At 38.7% G+C, this 21,029-nt stretch overlaps 1 protein-coding gene across 5 annotated transcripts in view; it reads right to left on the minus strand.

Annotated features, from left to right (window-relative positions):
• Positions 1-10,684: 10,684 nt before the first annotated feature.
• Positions 10,685-21,029, minus strand: part of tafa4b (TAFA chemokine like family member 4b) — a 37,302-nt gene continuing 26,957 nt past the window's right edge. For all 5 annotated transcript variants that reach the window (XM_017429983.3, XM_017429985.3, XM_017429979.3 and 2 more), the window contains 2 exons: positions 15,621-15,745; positions 10,685-12,689 (listed from right to left, as the gene is read on the minus strand). In XM_017429983.3, coding sequence (XP_017285472.1) covers positions 12,678-12,689; positions 15,621-15,745 — 137 coding nt within the window. In that variant the 3' untranslated portion in view covers positions 10,685-12,677. The remainder of the gene's footprint in view (positions 12,690-15,620; positions 15,746-21,029) is intronic.

Raw genomic sequence — 21,029 nt, forward strand, 5'->3', positions numbered from 1 at the left:
TTTGTAAAACACAACAAATGCTATGTTATGTATTTATACACTCCATTACTGTTGTGTCAGATCAGATCAGTCTGAGTACACTTAACCTGGTCCTTTTTGCTACGTGAGCTTTACACTTAATGTGTTGCAAAGGACTACAGACTGTGTTCCTACACAGACGCTTATAATGTATCCATCTAATGTAAAATAAGTAGTGGTGTAAAAGTTTAATAAAGTGCATTAGCTACAAACTGTGATCATTCCTGCTGCTTTCAACTGCAGAAAATATATTATTTTCTTCTAACTATGCCACAGAACCACTCCTAAAAAAATCATAATAATTCAAAATCCTCCTTTTAAGTATGAAACAAAGCTTAAGGAACTACATGAAATGCTTAGGAGTTTTTTCAAAGAAAATTGTAATCAAAAAGCTTGAGAATTATTTAATGCAATTCATTTTTGTTTAGAGGAAATATCAGCTGTATCAGATGTGAACAAAAATCTAAAGGTGTTTTGTGCTACCAGACCAAGGACAATTTAAACAAAGAGCACCAGCATAAAAAACAAGAATGAAGTCCTTCTCTTTATCCCAAGAAATGTGAGCCAGGGTGATTAGTCAGCTGTCCAAACAGTAGTCCATCTAAATGTCTCCAAGGACAAGAGTCTCATGTGCGCTAGGCCCAAGACATGAATTAATGATCCATTACTGATAGCTGACAAACTAAAATGGAGCCGGTCCCATTCTGGCTTTTTGAAGTGCAGAGCGGACTACATACGTCAAGTGCATTTATTATTAGCAGAGGGCTTTAGCTGTAAATATGCCACATCATTACCAAGTCTAATTACATCTGAGTCCAAAGTCTCTCTGCAGGCAGGCACAGGCACATACAAGGGCACAGTAAGCACAACCCCCCCCCCCACACACACACACACACACACACACACACACACACACACACACAGGTCCAATCCAGGAAACTGGGACACAGGAGGCAGATTACATTTCTCTGAAATTATTTTTTAAAAGGGAAAACATCCAAGTAGCCTACATAGTAATGCTGTCTCTGCAGTTACAGCTTTTAAACATAGTACTGATCTTAATTTTCTAATAAAATGTGAAAAAAATATTATGATCTGACATCATTATGACTTCTCTGCTGCAACTGTGGGCTAATAGGCACATCAAGTTGAAGTCTGGAATTGAGCCATATTTAGAGAGCCAGTGCAACTGCTGAACACCTTGGTGTGAAGCTCACACATCGCGGTGGCAGTGCTGTTTCTCTTAGAAGTAGCTATGATCTGCACTTCAAGCAGGTGAAGCCATCAGAACTTGTGGTGGCTTTGACAGGACGGCGCCGAATTACACCTCAGACTTCATCGGAGTGGAAGGCCTTGTTAATGTTCTGATGCACAATGATCAGCAGCACCTTGCCTTGATTAGCGCTGACAGCCTGATGACATGAGTGCTGTGACAGCAAAAGCTGTGTTGAGATGTGTGAAAGAGAAGACAGGGGGAGAGTGTGAAGACATTCAGTAAGAGTGATGGGGAGGAGAGAGGCAGAGGTGCGAAAAGTGTAACAAGTGACAAGGATAGAACCCATAATGAGAATCTTAATCAATGAGAGAAACATGAAAAAGAAGGTGACTGAGGAGGGAGATCCTCTGTGGAAAATACAAACATTTAATACAACAGAAAATAGGATCAATGTGCCCTTTTTAAAGAACCAGCTATCAAACAATGAGACATTGAGCAGTGTTTGATAATGCCACCAAATCATTTTCCCCCTCCATCGCTTTCATTTTTTGTCCCTCCATTCTCCCCCCTTTTTCCCATCTCAAACACCCTCACTGTGACAATATGTCATGCAATGGATATAATTGCAATAATGCAATTTGGTTTGGAGGCGGATTGAGAGCATAATTTGACTCAACCCCAACCGAGTGACAGGCTAATGACTTAGCATGGCCACTGGCTATTGTGAGAAGCGAGCGCTTTCACCGCTACTGAGCTAATTTCCACTGATGATGGTCTTAGTGCGCTGTCTTTGTGTCAGCACAAAGGAGCGCATGACCATGAGGCGGACAGCTAGATGATGCAAACCACCCACCCAATGCCAAACAAACACATGTCTCTAGTCTGGGAGAAGCCACCCACTATTCTCAGTCAGTTTATGCAAAGAAAAGGGTCTGATTTGATGTAAAGATAAAGCAAATCCTGGAGCAAGACGAAGTCCTACAAAGGGTTTATTTCTGCTCGCTTTTTTCAGACACAAGCTCTGTAAATAAATCAGAGTTGCCAGAAGGGGAGAATGCATCAGCAGAGCCACCATAGCTAATTTCAAAGTGTGTGTGTTAGGGCACGATCAGGAAGGCAATTGCAGTCACTTAGGTATGGTGAAAATACAACATGTTGCTGATTTTCTATGCTATAATACTTCAGTTAGTGCAGTGTCAGTGATGTATTCCTCTAAAAACAGGCAATAGACAATAAGCTGCTGATGGCAGAACTTCACAACTGTGCTAAAAAGCTGCAATTGCTTCGAGTGAGCAGTCATCATTTTCACAACAATAACAAGGCAGAAACACCTTCACCTGCGACCAGAGTTGTGAGAAAGTCACATCTTGATTCGGTTTGATGAGACAGGACTCAGACTTCAATACATTTTTCTGCTCCCTCTAAAAAGTACAGCCCAAGTGAAACAAGCACAGATAAGCTTGTTTCTCTGTCTGTGGACATGATGTGAATGTGAAGTGAGCAAAGTCAAAAGAGTCTGTGAAACACTGTGCATGTGTGTGTGTCTGCGTGTGTGTGCAGGCAGACTGAGAACATGGCTTGAAACCAAGCTGGTGAGTTTATTTATATCAGCTCATTTCTATGAGCCCTGCAGCTGATAAGATGAAAGGGTTACTGCAGCATGTACAGCCTGTGTGTATGCTGTGTGAGAGTTACTTAGAAATGGCTTTTATGCAGGTAAAATGCGTGACATAATACTTAAATCAGTTGTTTTCTGAGATTTTGTGCCAGAGGCAGAAAGATGAAATGTTCTGTAATGACTTGTGTTGCTCTCTATACCGACGCTATTACTTTTGCTCCTCTTTTATCTCATTCTCCTCTTTCTGTTTGTTTTATTTCCTTCCTCCTTTTATTTTTTTGTAATTTATCTAATTCTGACACTTCTTTCAGTTATCTCTGTATTTCTTTTCTCTCTCTCACTCTCTCTCTCTCTTGCTTTCAGCAGCCATCTGTTTTTGTTTCTTTGTGGCGATGCTGTTGTTAGGGATCGGTATGATGGCTTTCCCACCATTTTGGACAGAAAAGCTTCATAAAAAATAAATAAATAAACAGAGTACGACAGGAAAAAATAGGGTTGGCAAGTATAAAATCCTCTTAGCTGGGCTAGGTAGGGGCTAAAGGAAACAGAGAAGCATTTATAAAGGTTGGCAATAGGAAAGCCTTTTACTTTCTCACTCTGCTTACTCCCGCCCAGATAGAATCAATGCTCCAAAAATCCCCTAAAGCCAGATCCTCTTACATCCCATCAATTATTCAACCTGACTCTTTTGTACAACCACTGCTGTTTACAAGGACTGCCTGGCCAATTGTAAATGTTTGCGTGCCCGCTGAGCCCCCATCACCTCCTGACCACACACGTTGATTACACAGTTATTTACCTCTATTAGGCCATCCCCCACCACTCGCATCTGCTGCGGACGATACATCTGTCCGCCTGGCTCAGAGGTAGCCGGAGAGGCAGAAAGCCCCGAGCTGAGAGGGCGAACAGGGGAGCACGGTGACATATGCCAGCCTCGCTGCCTGTGGAGCTTGTCGTCTGGGCTGAGGTCTGGCTGAGGGCACGGCATCTGGCTGCCAGTCCCGGCAGATGTGCAGACACGCTTATGAGTCTGTGCAAAGATGTGCCTGAAAATAAGTCAAGTGTACAAGAAGAGCTGGTGGGCATTTAGCATCGTTTCCAAATACATACATTTGTCGCACAAAAACACAAAGTTTCCCTCCTTCTGCAGGCAATCCAAAAGCACTGATATGGAAAGTTTTGCAGGCAGCAGGATTTCTTTGTAAGTACTTCAGAAAAGTATTTTTGGCGCATGTTTTTTAATCACTCACTGCCAAAGATGAGAGACATTTTTGTTTCCTTTTTCTGTGTCTGTTTGTGCTAGTGTGTAATTGTTTGTCTGTAGCATTAGTAAAATATCTCATAAACCAGTGGATGGATTTGAATGAAACTCTCAGAAAGTAATCATTGGATGTGCATCGATAACTGAATAATTTTGGGAATCAACCTAGTTCACGATAGCCACCACAGCTAATCAGAATTAGCAAAGACAAAAATTACTATAACAGCCAATTTTATAGATACTGAGCTGAATTTGGTGTGTTGGTAGACAACTATAACTCTGTCCCTTCTCAGCAAAAGACGATTTTAGTTGAAAACTGTCATGAACGGCGGCTGGCAATATACATTACTTCAAGGGATGTTAAATTTTTAATTCTAGATAGTGCATTGGAGTAACGTGTACTTTAAACTAAATTGTATTCATAAAGCACTGATGTAACTTATAAATATTTTGTTGGGAATTTTTTGTAAATTAAATACATTTTATATTTTATTTATTTATTATTTTCATTCATTTATTTTCTAGTTGACCATTTTAGCACAATGTTGAACAAGTTATACTATTTCTGATTACTTCCTAATTTAATAATACATTCACAAAATTCAAAATAACATTACCTTTTTTATTATTTGCATGATGACTAATTTAGCTAATTTATCATTATTATTTAAGGTTTTTGTATGTTTTTGAGTCTGTCTCACTCATTTTAGTCTCATCCTGAACAGTTCAGTCAAAAGAAAAACTGCAGTTCTCTTTAGCATGCGAAGAAAGCTGGCAGTAACAATGAGACGATCATTAACCAAGAGTTGGCTTAAACTTTATCAAAAACTAAATATATTTATTCAGTGTACAATCAAGATGAAAAACCACATCAAGAGCTTCCAGCTTTGGAAAAGGATGAATGAAATAAACCTGCACATTATAATGTAGTAAAGATAACAACAAGCAGGAAGGAAAAAAGTGGAACAAAGAAAGGTGTTTGAATCTGAATTCTATTAGAAGTACAACAGAGGGGCAGAATGTGAGAGTTCCCTGCTTGTGATGGTTTTTAAAGACATGAAAATCAGCAGCAGCTCCCAGAAAATGCGGAACTAATGGTTTCTGTGTGTTTCATCCTTTCTTGCTTCGTCCCATCACTCTCTCTCGCTCTCTCTCTCTTTGTACCTCACCTGCCACAGAAATTTATGAGGATACCATTTCTCCAGCCAACGTAAAAGACAACAGACATTTCTCAGGAAAACAAAGCATTAATTTGGTAAATGTAGAAGGACCAGTGCTTTTGGACAATTAATTATAAACAATGAATGAATATTTAGCTTCTGCTGTCGCTGGTGCAAACACTGTAGCATTTCCTTGCAGGCTATTTATCTGCCTGGGTTAAATGGTAGCGTTTTAATTGAAAGTTAAACTCATATGTATGCGTCGTGATGTGGACTCTGCTGTTGTAAGAGGACTGCTTCTTGTCAGCCATAAAGTATTACTGTAAAGTAAAGTGCAATTTCTCGAAATTATGAAGAAGATTTTGAAAAGCTTTGTTATTATGTGAAATTCCCCAGACCTGATGGATGTGACCTGAGTCATCTGCTCTCATCTGAGCAGATGACTCAGGTCACATCCAGCTGCATGTGATGCTTTTTTTGCGGTTACCATTACAACCCATCATTTTGTGTGTGTGTGTGTGTGTGTGTGTGTGTGCATGTGTGTAATCCTGAGGTTTCAGCAGGCTAAATTAAATGTGTCACTTTGGGAGCATATGGTGTATATATCTCTCACCACGTAACATAATGGAGTCACTGAATGTGAGAATGTATTTAACTGGAGTTTGATAGCTGCTGTAAACATTATCATTTGAACTGAATTGTGTGTGTGTGTGTGTGTGTTTGGGTGTATTTTCTTAAAGAAATAGTTTAAATATTCTAAAGTGAAGTTTTGTAAAAAGTTCATGAACAATTAATATTTGTCGTAAATAGCTCTGTGAACAGCCTCAGTTTGGAAAGTTAAAGTTTGATTCTGACCAGACTGATGAGGTAATGGCTAGTCCTAATGCAAGAAAAACTAAACTGATTTTTTTTTTTTTTTTTTTTTTGAAACAGCTCCTGTCTTAAAAAATTTTATGTGAGTTGTTTTTTAACACTGTTTTCTTTTTTTTATCTTTTCACTACTGTCAGTTTTAAATTATATGGTTATTGTCACTCCTATTTATGCTTGCAAATAACCAAAAAAAAGATATGTAAATAATCATGTAATGTGAAATTAATCGCCATGTAAAGGTTTATAAAATAGCATTTAGATGAACAGCTATGGCAATTTTGAGGCTGGAGTTGTTTTAAAGCAATAATTTGGCTATTTTTAAGTAGGTTTTTTTGTTTTTTGTTGTTCTTTTTTGATGAAGTTATGAGTAATTAATTATATGTTTGTAGATAGCTCCTTGAGCAACCTTAGTTTGGAAAAACAGTTTCATTCTGACAGAACTGACAAGCTGACATGTAGCCCTGATGCAACTTAGACCAAAGGAAAGACCAAAGTGGCTTACTGCCATCTTAAAACATCTCAAGTTTTAAAACATCCACAGCAGTTCAGGCTATCATTAGTTCTTAAACCTTTATACTTCCATCAGCACTTTTGCAAAACATGGTTATATGAAAATATAATTATTTGCAAGTGCACATAGCAGCAGCTAAAGCTAGCACTTCAAGGACGGCCTCGGGCACTTCCAGCAGAAATCTAATATTTCTGTGAATTTTAAAAATGTAAAAGTTTCAAAAATAGCATCAAAGTTAATGGCTGTGCTCCAACCTGCATCAAAGGTGCTACAGCTAGCTGTCACTATTTACACCTAAATAATCATAGAATATTTTTTGTCAATAACAGTGAGATGTAAAATTGTCAGCAATGGTAAGATTTCTGAAATTGTGCTCACATGAACCGCTTTTCAGATTGAAGTTGTTTTTGGACAACAACAGTCCACTTCCATCCTGGCCCTGTTGGACGAACTATTATTTCATCAGTCTAGTCATAATCAAACTATTTTTTCAAGCTTAACGTCTTCAAAGAAATATGCACAACAGGTAAGATATTGATTGTTCGTAACTTTTACATCAAAGTCCGCTTCAACAAATATTAACCATAGCTTTAAGTGAGCCTTTACAACAAATGCATCCACATCACAACAATATGATCAAATACACACAAATATAGATTGTGATAATGTTAGAGGTCAGTTAATATTTTGATTCTATAATTACTGTATCTAGTCAAACACAAATATGCGTGCACACACACACGCTCACTGCAAGGCTCCTGTTTATCAGTGCTGCTCACATTGGCAGCAACACATGCGTTGCCAAGACTGCCAGGCTACGACCATGCTAATGTAACCCGTTAGTCTAACAAAGGCTCAGGTCAATGGAGCCTCCAGTGGCTAATTGCTTCAGAGAGATAAGTGAGTTTGACGACGCAGCAAGGAACGGCTCAGAGAGAGGAAGTGGTGAGAGAGAAGATGTTAATGAATCCCTCGTTCACTACGCCGTCAATATCAGCCCGTTGCAGACCTGCCGCAAAATGAATATTAAAAACACTTTCGATTGTCTGACTGCTTTTTTTTTTTTTCTTGGTTTCATTGAATCTTAATAGGCTGTATTAGGATGGGTTTGACACATATTTTATGCTTGGTAACAGGCATGAGTTAATGCAATTAATCCCCACACTATCACCCAACCAGCTGTTATTGCCAATAAAACCTTATGACCATGTTCTGTTTTAAAATGCTGCACTGTAAACAAAATGCACTTGTGGTTTAGAGAGAGCTAAGTCATAAAGAAAAGGTCTGAATACAATTATAATAATGGCTTTTGAAGGGTTTTGTGAAAAGGTAAGCCTATTTAATTAAATACACGTTATAGTGTTTGGATTAAAATGAGTGGAAATAAAGAAAGAAATGTCTTGTCTTGATTTGTTTTTATTCTATCAGAAGTGAGTGACAGCAATGAGTTGAGAAAGTGCCATCAGCTCTGATAATAACACCGAGCAGGTCGCCTTCATCAGCTAATCTAACTGAGAGCTGTGTTAAATCAGTGTCAGTTTCAGGAAGTCGGCGTTAGAGCCTGTTTCTTCTGCAATCACAAACCTCTTTTTTCTTTTCCTCATGCTGACTCAAGTTGTCACGCACCTCTCTACCTCTGACAGGTTCACTTCATCTGAAGATTACTATTCTCACTGAACATGAGTCCTGAACTCATTTTTTCCTGGAAATGACTGGAGGCTAAAACAAATTGGACTAGACAATAAAATGATGCATGAGCCAAGACAACAGAGTTCCCTCCCTTTATTTTTTTTACTTCTCTCTGTAAGCTCTGAATGAGCAAATTTTCAACAATCGTTGAGGCGTTTAGGTTGATGACGCAGGAATCCTCTTGGAAACAACCCAGGCAAGTAAATAAGCAAAGGCATACTTAAAATACTCCTCACACACTCACTCACTCTTGAACACCCCTCAGCTCAGTTTCTTTTTCTCCATTCAGCTCATTGTTCTTCTGTTTTTCACTCCTGCACAAACTGTCTGTCCTCTCATTACGTTCCAAAGTTTCTTTCCTGCTGTTTGTTTGCCTTTACGACTCCTGCCCTCTGGGTCCCACCAGTCGCTAACAAGTGGAGATGAAAGCCTCCACTCCTGATGCCATGTTTGAAGTTAGGCTCCCCACTGACACACTGCAGACAACCCCTTTCAGTTTAATACAATCTCTTTTTCATACATTTTTTTTTTACAGTAAATAATGTTCTCTGTAACCACAGTTCATGTAACAATTTCCTTTCATTATTTCTGAAGCAAGCTAATAAGGGTATTGAAGGCAGAGTTTAAAGGGATCATGTTATTCTTTTAGGTTTTTTTCTTTACTTTCAATGTGTTATGAAGCGTTTCGTGAATATAAAATGGTCTCCAAGTTACAAAGCCCAACGAACACACCGAAGACACTGCTGAAAAGCAGCACGAAAAACCTTGGTTTTAGTCAAAGTGTTTTATCCTTTTACCTAAAGGTTTTTGTTTTTCTTTGGTTGTTTTTTAAGTGGGGTTCAGTGTTGAGGTTATGAGTAGTCAGTGTCTTACTTGCAACAGACAGCAGTCAGAGTGAACTCAGTTTGGGGAATGAATGATAAATTATTATAGAAAAATCAAATTAACAGCTTATCAAACTGATTTTAAAGCAGATTTCAGCCATCTAAATCAAATCAAACCGCAAACATTTCATAGATATTTAAGTAAATACTCCATTAAACATTTACAGCGCTTTACTTTTGTCAACCTGGTATTTACATAAACAAATATGATTGATTACACTGAATGCAAACACATTGATTATGTCTAGTCTACTTGAAAATTCCTTCCTGATTTTCTACCTGAGATAACTGACTGTTCTCTGTTTCAGATAAGACATCTCACAGAACCCCATTTAAAAAAATAAAATAAAAATGTTTCTTTATTGACACTGTGAAATTAATTTTATTGCTATCCAGGTGGTTAGCTTGTGTCATGGTTAGTCTGAAAGTCAGTAGGGTTGTCATTCTTGACCTTGCAAATGGTAAAATGTGCCAAAACTATGGGGAAAATGTGCAAGTGGATCTGTTTCTTTGTGGAACATATAGTGTGCAAGTCAACGTTATTGCAAATGTGCTTATAACCAAATACAGTTTAAATCAAATAAATAAGATTAAAGTACATTATCATGGTTATATATAAATGATACATTTCTTGTACAATTCCATCTAAAGCTATTCTTTTGTCATTTTCTCTGAAGCTATACTTACTCTTTGAGGTCTGCAGCTTAGGGATAAACAGCACTGTGTTGACATTCTGGTTTGCTTGTGGAATGACCAAAAGACAAAGTGTTTGCATAGCTGTAAGCAAGACGGCATCAAAATGAATCATTTCCAACAGAAAGTAAAAAGAAGTAATGAAGTTTCCAATTTTTTTTTTTTTTTTTCCTGAAAGTTTCTAATACTTCTCTAGTGCAATCTTGATTGAAGGGTTGAGCCAGAGTATGATTCTGCCTTTAAAAACTATTTTATACATGAAATAGCCAATGTAAAGACCTTTGGATATTCACTCTTGTCTGCTAAATTTGCAAGCTATGTAACATCTCATTAAAGGTGGATATGGTAATGTGAATTTCTCCAGGATACCTCGAGGCCTTTAAAGCTCAACCGATTTCCTTTTTATAAATTGGCAAAGGCAGAGGTGTGTGCGTCTGCTGTGCTGCAGCGCTGGGCGGCCAACACAGATACGATGTACAGTGCACTCTGCAGATTTTCTACTTAAGTACATTGGTGACCCGACAGGCAGTCTAAATCCCTGTCTTTTTGACTGAAACTACTGATGGAACTGCATCGCCAAACCCCGGCCACCAGGGAGCAGCGCAGAGCAAATAGTCCTCAAATATTGATTCTGCTGCAGCAAGATATGTAGGCTGGAGGAAACATCAGGCTCGTCCACAGAACATAAAATCTTTTGCGGAAGACAACAAGTAAAGGAACCAGATTACAACACAAACGAGATGGGAAACAGTTTAATTAGCATTTCGTGTAATGAAGAAATGCCACTTTATCCTTTGATTCCTCTTCTCCCACCTTAAGTGTGTGTGTGTGTGTGCAGTGACAGTAAGACATTTTACTTGTGTTTCTTTTTCTGCATGAGCATTGCTGCAGAATGATATTGCATTCCGCCTCTAAATAGACTATTGTTGCTGAGACACTGCTCAAAGAAAGAGGGCAGTGTGGTGTGACTGGCCTAACAGCAGTGCTGCACCGTAAGCCTAAAAATATTCCATGTCAGTGGTCCCAGGAGAAGCCCAGTGCTATCCAGGCCTCTCAGTAATGAGAGAGTGGAGCTGCCTGCCACCAGTAGCCCTGCTGTCCCCGAGCTCCCACTGGCTCAGAGCTCAGCACTGGAGCTGGAGAGTCAGCGGCTCGGCTCCCAAAGATTTATCATAGCTCACAAGGCAGCATGTCTGAAAGTAAAGGCTCTCAGTCACAGAGGAGCTGGGCCCCAGCAGGCTCACTGTGGGCATGCTGACCCAACACATTCACATATCACAGACGCAGACGGAAACCATGTGAGAGGGAAAAAATTGGATAAGAAAACTTCCTTTCCAAAGCATGACAGGGAAAAAGATACATTCAAGTTCAAGTAAAGAAACTGTGAAACAGTCTGTTGGACAAAACTTTTTTAGCATCATCGTTTTGTCGGTTTGGTCGAGAAAAAGCAGGGAGGAGCATAAAGAAAAGGGGCAGAGAGAGGATGTGCGGCAGCTGAGCGCAGTAATGATGAGACTCTGTGAAAGAGAAACAATCAGGTTCGCAAAGCTGGCATTAGTTGCTGCAATTATTTCACTACATCTCACTGAATCATTGATTTACTGCAATTCTGGATGCAATCAATGGGAAAAGTTGAGCACAGAAACATAAATCTCCTCATAAAGATAGCTACAAAAAAATCTATTAATATAAGTGCTTTGTATTTACAGTGCTTTTAAACGTTTGAAGAAGGAGAGAAAATGCTTTCAATCAATAGTAACATAAAGACAAAACCAACCGCTTTGTTCGAACATTTATGAGCCTCCTTAAAAACTGTTGACATAAAAGACACCGCAGACCGAACATCACAGATCAAAGATACATAACTTCCGAGGCTGAGCTCATAAATGTGTCTGGGCGAAAACGAGACGTACGACTCACACTGTGCAAGTTCATATCGTACCAAAGCAAAGCTCAAGAGGCTGAGCCATTTATAACAAATAACTACTCAGATTTAGTGGGGTATGATAAGCATATTTATCTACAGTTCTTCAAATGTCAGACATTTTACAAAACGCTCACCTTCAGTTTTCTTTTAAGATCCACAGCAAAACATGTGCGTTATCTTGGAAAACAAAACATTCCCAAATGGTTCTGACTAGTGCAAATATCTTACATAAATTTTTAATATGCTGTTATGGTCCTACTGCAGTCCCCTAATTGGAACTGCTAAATGACTCTTGCAAAAACAGTCTTCATGGTAGTGACTCGACCCACAAGAGCAGCTGATGCTAGTTTGCTATTTTCTACTCATGAGTTTATGTCTGCTTCATTGTTCCCAAAACGTGTCCAGAGTTTTCAGTAGAAGTTCTACATTTTGACAGCAGTTCTGGATTGAATCCAGCAACAATATCAGAATAGCCTTTAGTTAACGCTTCAAACCCAAACCTAAGTGTTTGGCTGAAATGTGCAGCTTAAAACGCCTCATCAGTGTTTATCAATCCACACTGACTATTATTAGAAAATTAAGAGTAGCTTTGTTGTCCGTGTGTACCCTGATTGAAGTCCACTAGGCTCATCAATAAGCTCAATAAATATACTGCATGTGTGGCTCCAAATGGTGTACATAGTTTCTGATGAGTACATTTTATCCATTTGGTTTGTGACAGATGTCCTGACAGCGGTCCGTTCCTTGATAGTTTTCCTCCTTCATGCCGTAAATACGTGTGAGTCATCCACCCTTCTTCAGGTGTGCGTATGGCTCAGTGGCTCTCTTGCTATCGTGTAACCTAAAAGGAGACAAAATATGTGGTAAAAGAATAGAATCAGTGTAAAAGAAACAGATCCCTTTAGGTGAATTAAAGGCCTGGCATTTCTTGAAGGAATGCATACACCTGCTGCCTTGATGAAGATGGAGTTAGAGTGGTTTTGGTCAAACCTTGTAAATGATGTCATGGGCAATATTACATGATTTTGTGAGATGCATTAGAACTAAGAATATATGTTGGGCATTACTATATGCTATAAACACACCAAATTTAGTTATGCGATTTTTGTGTTGGCTGAGGTGGGTTAGCTGTCACAACCATCTTAAATGGGGTTGACTCCAAATGTTAATAGGTTGTAGATGTACATCCATTGATTGTTTTTTGAAAGTTTTATTACAATCTGTCAAGTTGTTCATGTGACAAACAAACACACACACGGGCAAAAACATCACAGCCTTTTTGCCCTCAGCATACCACTTTACATTTAATAGTTAAATGTTTCTGTGTGTAAGAGACAAGGAGAACATATTTAAAATCAAAAGACGTTTTCTCTGTGTCTAGTTTTGTGTTTCTCTGCATTGAAACTTATATATATGTAGGTTACATGTTGGGCTGAAAGCAGGAATTGGAGATGTGAAGAACGTGTTTTCCACCTCCAAACCTAAATCTGCATCCATTTAAAATAAACTGATATTCTCAGAAATTAAAACCTTTCGCTCTCATGTTCCAGGCCTAAAAATGCAATAAAAGTTTGTCATATCAGATGTATGGAATATGAAACGTAAACTCTGTGCAGTGTTTTCTGCTCTCCCTTGCTAAACAGTGCTGTGATGCCTCAGTGAGGCAGTCCGTGCATCTTTCTGCCGCACGCCAACGCAGTGTGGGAGTGAGAGAAAGATGGACAGACACAGATCATGGTGGTGAATAAGATGCTGAGGTGGTGAAAGGAGGTCACGGGTGGAGAGAGAGCCGCTGCATAAAAAAAGCCACAGAGCGCAGCTGTGTGAGCAGTTGCCAGGGAATTGATGTTTCAAAACAACTATTTTCAGTGACATCTGCCACCATGTCTCCAAGTAACTGCTCCCTGGTCCCTAAACATCTCGCTAATGCACAATTAATGTCCGCTGATGCAGTCAGCTGATCAGCTAGTAAGGGTTTAAGGGACAAAACAGTGAGCAAAAAAAAAAAAAAAGGTGAAAAACTGAAAAGGGAACATGCAACAGCATGAAGATGATTGCATCTATCGCTCCCAGAGTTGGTGTTAGGCTCAGGGTCATTACTTCCACTGCCTGCGAGCTCAGAAGTGCCTCAGCTCCTCCGTCTACCCCACTCACCAATTTAATTATGACTCTTAATTGTACAGCCTCTGTGGAAGGCCCCGACCATAATGCATTCTAATGAACGCGACAGATGTTGTGCTGTTGTGCCATCTTTCAAGCAATTACTCTTACAGCGCCTGCGCCGCTCTCACCTCCAACTGTTTCTCTTTGTATATTTCACCTGTAAATAAAGGCACCTGTTCAATCCCACGGCGAGCACATGGCAGAGATGCACATGCAGCCAGGTCGTCAGTCCCACAGATTAACTTTCACGCTTCAACTGCTTACAAAGGGCCATGAAGGACCCTCATTTAAATCAATTTATCTCATCTGAACGGCATCAATTTACTTGGCATTATACAGAACATACAGAAGAACACAGGCAGCTATGACGCTGTCAAAAACAATGCTCGATCAGAGACTTGATTATTGAGTCACTTTGTTTTTTCTTTGTAATTTGTATAGCTCTTTTGTTTAATTAACGTTTAAACAATACAAAAATATAACCATTTGTTAGGAGGACTATTTTTTATTTACCTGTTTGGGCTTATGAGGAGGTTCAATTTCTTGTATGATTCAAATGTGGAAAGAACAGAGGTTGAAATTTAAACCTCGAGATCTTTTTTATTTAGATTTAAAATATTCAGAAGGCAAAAGGCCCCGTGTCTGTCTGTGTGTTTGCTTCTCTGTAGAGTTAGCAAAATATCTTCTGAACCAGTTGACAGATTTTACTGAAAATCATTGGACGTACATCAACAATTTATTAACATTCAAGATGGCTGCACAGCAAAGTGACCTCAGCAAACACTAAAATGGCCATAACATCTAAAATTTTATGTTGTAGTAGACTGATCCCAAACGCACACTCAGAACACTAATAGAAAACACAAAATGTGCTTTTTAAAATTTGCCATTACCTATTACAGTCAACTCTGCCTTCCTGTTAGCAAAATGTCTCATAAATCACTGGATGGATTTTAATGAAACTTTCAGAAAGTAATCACTGAATTTACATTTACAAATCATTAACTTTTGAAGTGAAGTGGATTCAACACACACATTGCTAGAACTCAGACAGTTTTATATGAAATTGTTTTATTAATTATTATTAAAAAATATTAATTGTTTTTGCTTAAAACTTTGGTAACTGTTAGAGTCCACACTGTTTGTCTGTTAGCCAACACAAAAATGTCACAATATTGCATGACATCAGGCTTAATGGTATTTTCAAGGTTTGACCAAAACGAATACAGTATAACTCCATCCCATCTAGTCATGAGATGATCCTAGTCTAAAACTCTGGGATGAAAGGCATCAGGGGAGTGATATGCAATCTTTGAAGGAATGCTAGGCCTTTAATCTTATAGGCAGTTTAGGTGTGAACACAGATGAACACCAAAACCAGATGCGTTGTTGGTGCTGTAAATGACAAAGTATTCAAGGCTTTGGGACAAACACAGTTGCTAAGAAACAAAAGGAGGAGTAATTTAAACCAAAGGTATATATATATATGGGACATGAATACAACATACACACAGCTGATATGTGTCAATCACTTAAATAGTAGAGAGGAAAAGAAATTACATTCACACAAGTATGCTTACAAATATCTCAATCCAAGTATTCTTCTTACCTTGGTGGTTTTGACTTTGTTACCGGTGCTGCATGACCAGCCAGTCAGGTCAGGCAGAACCTTGCACTCCTCTCCGTCCATACAGGGCTGCATGTGGCACCACCACTTCTGGGCTACAATGGATGCTGCAGCATAGAGGGGAGATTATATTTAAAAGAGCTTTACTGAATAGATGCTATAATGTAATTAAAAGAACGGCTTATGACAGTATTTACAAATCACTGTGCATTATCATTTCTGGAAAATAGCACATTTAGAGGTGACAATGCTTAGCTAATCTCATTTATGTGCAGATGGCAGAAATTATGTTTCTTTAGAAAAGCTAAAAGGATGTCAGGACTACAGCGTGCTGTTTTATTAAAAGTATGGATGCCACAGACTGAGCCCATAAGGCACATTCTACAGTCAGAACTAGGACAGGATCAGCACCACGGACAGCACAAGTGGCCAAAGTGATTCTCTGCAAACCGTCTGAATGCCTGTGATGCCAGGAGGAGATTGGTTCATCATTTTTTATCCCTTTTACAGCAGGTTTGAACATGAATAAAATCTCACAGCACAGCAAAGTGAAAATAACATACAGGAATACTGACTGGTTGGCATTTTTTTGTGCAAATGTGTGACTTTGCATGTTGTTCCCTAGAACACAAAGGAAACCATTGCTTATCATCTTACAAGCTTTTTGCTTCCAGTGAAATGAGCAAAACACAAGGCGCAATCAGTAGTTTGAAACAACCTGTTTTCTTGACCAATATATTGATGCTTATAATCTATTGTGTGATGTTTGCAGGCATGAAACAACTCTCTGGGACACCTCTCTTATAATCTATGCAGCGCAGTGACAAACAAAATAAAACTACTATTTAATGTAATTGTATAAAAATGTTCCTAATTGTACTAAAATTGAAAGCAGACACTGAAAAGTTGATTCATAGATAATTACAGGCATAGCAAGTTTCCAGCCTCTAATAATATCAACTAGAATGGATATTAATTATGTTTACATTGCATGCATTTTGTACAAAATTTAATAAAGACTTGATAATTAGGGTTAAAGCTGAGCAAATGTGGAAATTAAAAACAAAATGCTAAATGCTTCTTTTATTTGCTTGGGCCAACCTTGTTGCTTAAATAAGAAATTATTGTTGAGCTCCAGATGACTAGTGATCCGTGTTATCCTAACATTATCTGATGATGTTCTAGAGAGCTTCTTAATGTCAAGAATGAAGGGCTTTCTTTCTTTTTAAGAGGATCTATAACTGTTCTGTATAGTTGACCTAAAAAGACTGACAGTCGGGGCTTTGTGCACTCCTTGTCCTTCCTTGAATCCATCTCCACAAAAATTTAAATCTGAGGCTGGGTTATATCTCTGAGAAATACATCTCTTTATTTAGCTTAGCAACAGTACAATAAATACAACAGACAGATAATACACAGAACTTCTAAATAACCCCAAGTTTTCTCTGCTGCTAATCTTTCCTGGCCCTGTTCTTCTTCTCCCGTTATTGTGTAACTTTTGCATCATTATGAGTGAAACACTGGTGTTTCATGCTTCACCTCAAGCGTTTAACCTCGTTTTGTGAGAAAACCACTACATGTCCTTTGAGATCAGCTTTAATTTCACAGTAGTTTTGCTAAGTGGAGTCCTGTAGCCTTTATTTCACAAAATCTGGCTCTTTTGGCTTTTAGCACACAAAGCTTAATGTATTGATCTTTAGCCGCGGTGCTTTCTTCTGGTTTGCCAGCCTTAGACTCCCCCAGACTACTCTTTTATTCATCTTAGGAGATCTCTTCTTCGCTTAAAATAAGGGCATGTTGTTTGAAACTTTCACACCTTGCAATTTTAATGTACTAAAAAATGCTTCTTGGCAACACTGGGCTGAGACTCTGAGGCATAGTCATGTTTATATCAAGTGTCCGTGAGTTGATTTATTTGTTTATGCTGGAACCACAGCTAATCTTGAGTTTAAACCCTGTCTCAGTAACTGACACTGAAATCTTCCAGCTCATCTGACCCTCTGTTTAGACAGGAAACAGCTTGACAGCTGAGAATAACTCAGTTCCTTTTTTACTAAACGTATCTATTTTCCTGGTGGCTCCAGAGAGGAATAAAAGAGCAGAGACCCTCCTCTCCAACTTCATCAAGGTGCTGCATTGATGGTGTTTAGAAAGAAATTTGATCTCTGGTGACTATTGTTTGCAGCAAAGGAGGCAGAAAAACTGGCATTGTGAGAAAAATAGGCTTTCGTGCATAGAGACATGGTTAAATCCTCTCAAAGCGTCACGTAAGAAGAAAACACTGTGACTAAAAGAAAGAGTAAGAGGAGGCAGAAAGATGAGGCTAAATAATAGGTTTTCACCAGTAAAACATCTTTGTATTGAGAAAATGAGTAGTGAGGGGGCCGAAGAGAGAAGAGAGAGAGAAGGGTGGGAAGGAAAAAGGCCATTTGACAAAGACAATCACTGAGCCTAGGACTGAAAGGAGCAGATAAAAAACGTAAAGGAGAGCAACAAATTGAAACGGAGTGGAAATAGGTGAGGGAAAAAGTTGTTCGGTCACCACAAATAACTCTTATTGCTATCAAAGAGCGTACTGTTGAACACACTGTTATGATGCATGAGCTTAGTGGCTGTAAGTGCTTCTAAAAACCAATGGCCATGTAATGCTCGTTAATGTGGCCATTACAGTGTCAACAACAGGGCCCTGCACTGCTGGAGCGTTATATACAGCTAATAGGCATGGCCTTTGAGAGCTATTATGGAGTTAGCGTTCCCTCCACCTTATCTCATGCAGTTACCAGAAGGGTGGGGCTGACATAGAAGAACCTGGCTGTCACGTCAGGAAATGGACAGGGGTGGGGACATGACCTGTGATGTCATGAGCGATCCAGATGTTGGACAACACTCAAGGACAGGTGCCAACAGATCAATGGAAATGCAATTACATTAGTCACGATAGGACAAGGCAGTAGCACCGGTCCCTGGAAAATACATTATCTCAATTGTACAGAGCTCTTTCATTTGAGGCTATGACTAATAATGGAGATACTTCTATTTTCAGATAGGAGAGTGCGGATGGGACTAGGTAAGTTAATTTCCTGCACCTTATCTCATGCTGTTTCCACAAGGGTGGCGGGGGATTGGTGTGGACGATGACACATAAGAACCTGTTTGTCATGTCAGAAAATGGACAAGGACTGGTACATGACCTGTGATGTCATAGATGTTGGACAGCACTCAGAGACAGGTATCAACAGGTCAAAGACAGAGATTACAGACACATTCAGTTAATTTCTTTTAGCTCTACTGTTAAAGTCTCATCATAAATGGTGATTAGTCACAAAAGAAAGAACTAGAAGCATATATAAAGAAGGTAGGACACAGCTCTTCTCATGTTAAAGCTGCAAGAGAGATTGTTTTTTCAGTGTCTGCTCAAAAAATGTGAAGCATCATTCACCTACAAGTTTAGCACAAAGACAGAAGCAGCAAATAAGACTTTGTCTAAAACTGAACTCTCCAATCGACACATCACATCTTGGTATGTTTTGTTAAAGCTTTGTTTTAGGCTATCTGAATGAAATCCAGTGTCTACAAACAACACAGAATGATTTTACCAAAAATTGGACCAAGCAGAGTGGAGTTTGTTTGACTGTTAGCTTCACATTACTGACATGAGGCTTTCAGAGAAAAAGAGCCAGAACAAAAAAACAAAAATCCTAGTGTTTTTTTTAAATAAATAAGCAAGCTATAATTTCTAAATGCTTGAGCAAACTAGTAAGCTAACAGTGTTACATTAAAATAGAACAGGCCAAGCTGTTTGCCATTTTTTACTCTCATCTTTAAGCTGAGCTAACTAACTCACTCTAGTTTTTTTACCAGATACAAGACTTGAACTGTCTTAAATGTACATTTTGCAGTAGTTTGACATTTGTTTACTCATATCTTCATGCTAAGCTAAGTTAACTAATTTGCTTTAGTTTTTGTTTTTACAGACACAAAGCTGAAATCTGTCTTAAAATGTAGATTTTACAGTTTTCCGTTTTACCATTCTAAATATACTTCGTTGTGGCGCAAACTTTACTATTAACTGGCTGACTTAATGATACAAAGTTAAAAATAAAAATAACCCTATTAGCTCACTTTCTGGTCATATCATTTGTTTGATCTGACATGTACTACTTTTCATATCCTCCAAGCAACTATTTCCTGTAAGATTCTCCCTGCAACAGTCAACAAGCCAAAATGAAAATGATCAAAATTCTTAAAATAGTCTCTATGACACACAACACATGAAGCACCTTTATAATTGCATCATTCTCATTAGGAGTCTGCATTTATATTCACAAAAGGTGCTTATGCTAATGAAAAGGATTTACAGCTCAGGCATACATTTCATCACACTTACTTTCGACTCATTACAATGGAGCTGAACTCCAAGTGGCTCTCTTTTAAGCACTCTTGCAAACTTTTCTGCTCAAGATCAGCTGGGGGCAAATGTCTAGGCGGCGCTTTGCTCAGGGTGCAGGTGATTAGGCGAGACAAGGGACTGAGGCTATGTTATTCCCCGGGTCCTCGCTTAATCTCTTGGGGGTTTTCTAAATAGGGTCTACGACAATTTCACGCCACAAGGCCGCCTGCAGCTCTGCCTGTAACACAACATGTCAATCTAGCACACACTTGAAAAGTGTCACTCACTGTTGGTTACACCAGTTTTGGCTACAGCGTTTCATTTCTGAAAGAGCACTCAGCCTTGTGATCATTTCTTCCTATGCCACTGCTTCCACTGTCATTGTAATGTTTGTGACATCAAGTGGACAAAGCAGAGACTGCAGGCTCACCGATCTGCTTCGCCTGAAAACGGACAGTAAATTAATTGAGACATAGCTGATATTCCTATGGCTAAAAATAAAAGTCAATATTTAATTACTGTTTCTACCAATTAGCATGCTGAGAATTTGAGCTGTCTTTTCCCCTGTATTTAATATGTTTTCTGATTTAATGACAAACCACCCGCAGGTAAAAAACTATACAAACTAAACTCACTCTGGTTTAATCGAAAGAAAAATTAATCAAAAGTTAGGATGCTCACTGTCATAAAATGATAAATATTTACATGCACGTGCTTAGTATGTTCTGTCTAACTGAACCCAATCTTTTAATGCAGAAATATTGTGGTTTCCTACCTATTAACATTGGAAAGATTATCTGTGATAAAGTGAAAAAAGTCACTCAAGTTTCATGACAAAAATTAGCAGATCAACCAATGAAATGACAAAACAAATACACCAACTGTTGTATAATTTTACTGTAAACTGTCTATAGACCAGGCTAATACACTCAGAAATGTTTCCTTTGGAGTGTTTCCTCGTTAATACTTTACAAAGGTTAGCCTGAAGTAGTTTACTCAAG

The sequence above is a fragment of the Kryptolebias marmoratus genome, linkage group LG4 (assembly GCF_001649575.2).
Source record: "Kryptolebias marmoratus isolate JLee-2015 linkage group LG4, ASM164957v2, whole genome shotgun sequence".
Classification (NCBI taxonomy): domain Eukaryota; kingdom Metazoa; phylum Chordata; class Actinopteri; order Cyprinodontiformes; family Rivulidae; genus Kryptolebias; species Kryptolebias marmoratus.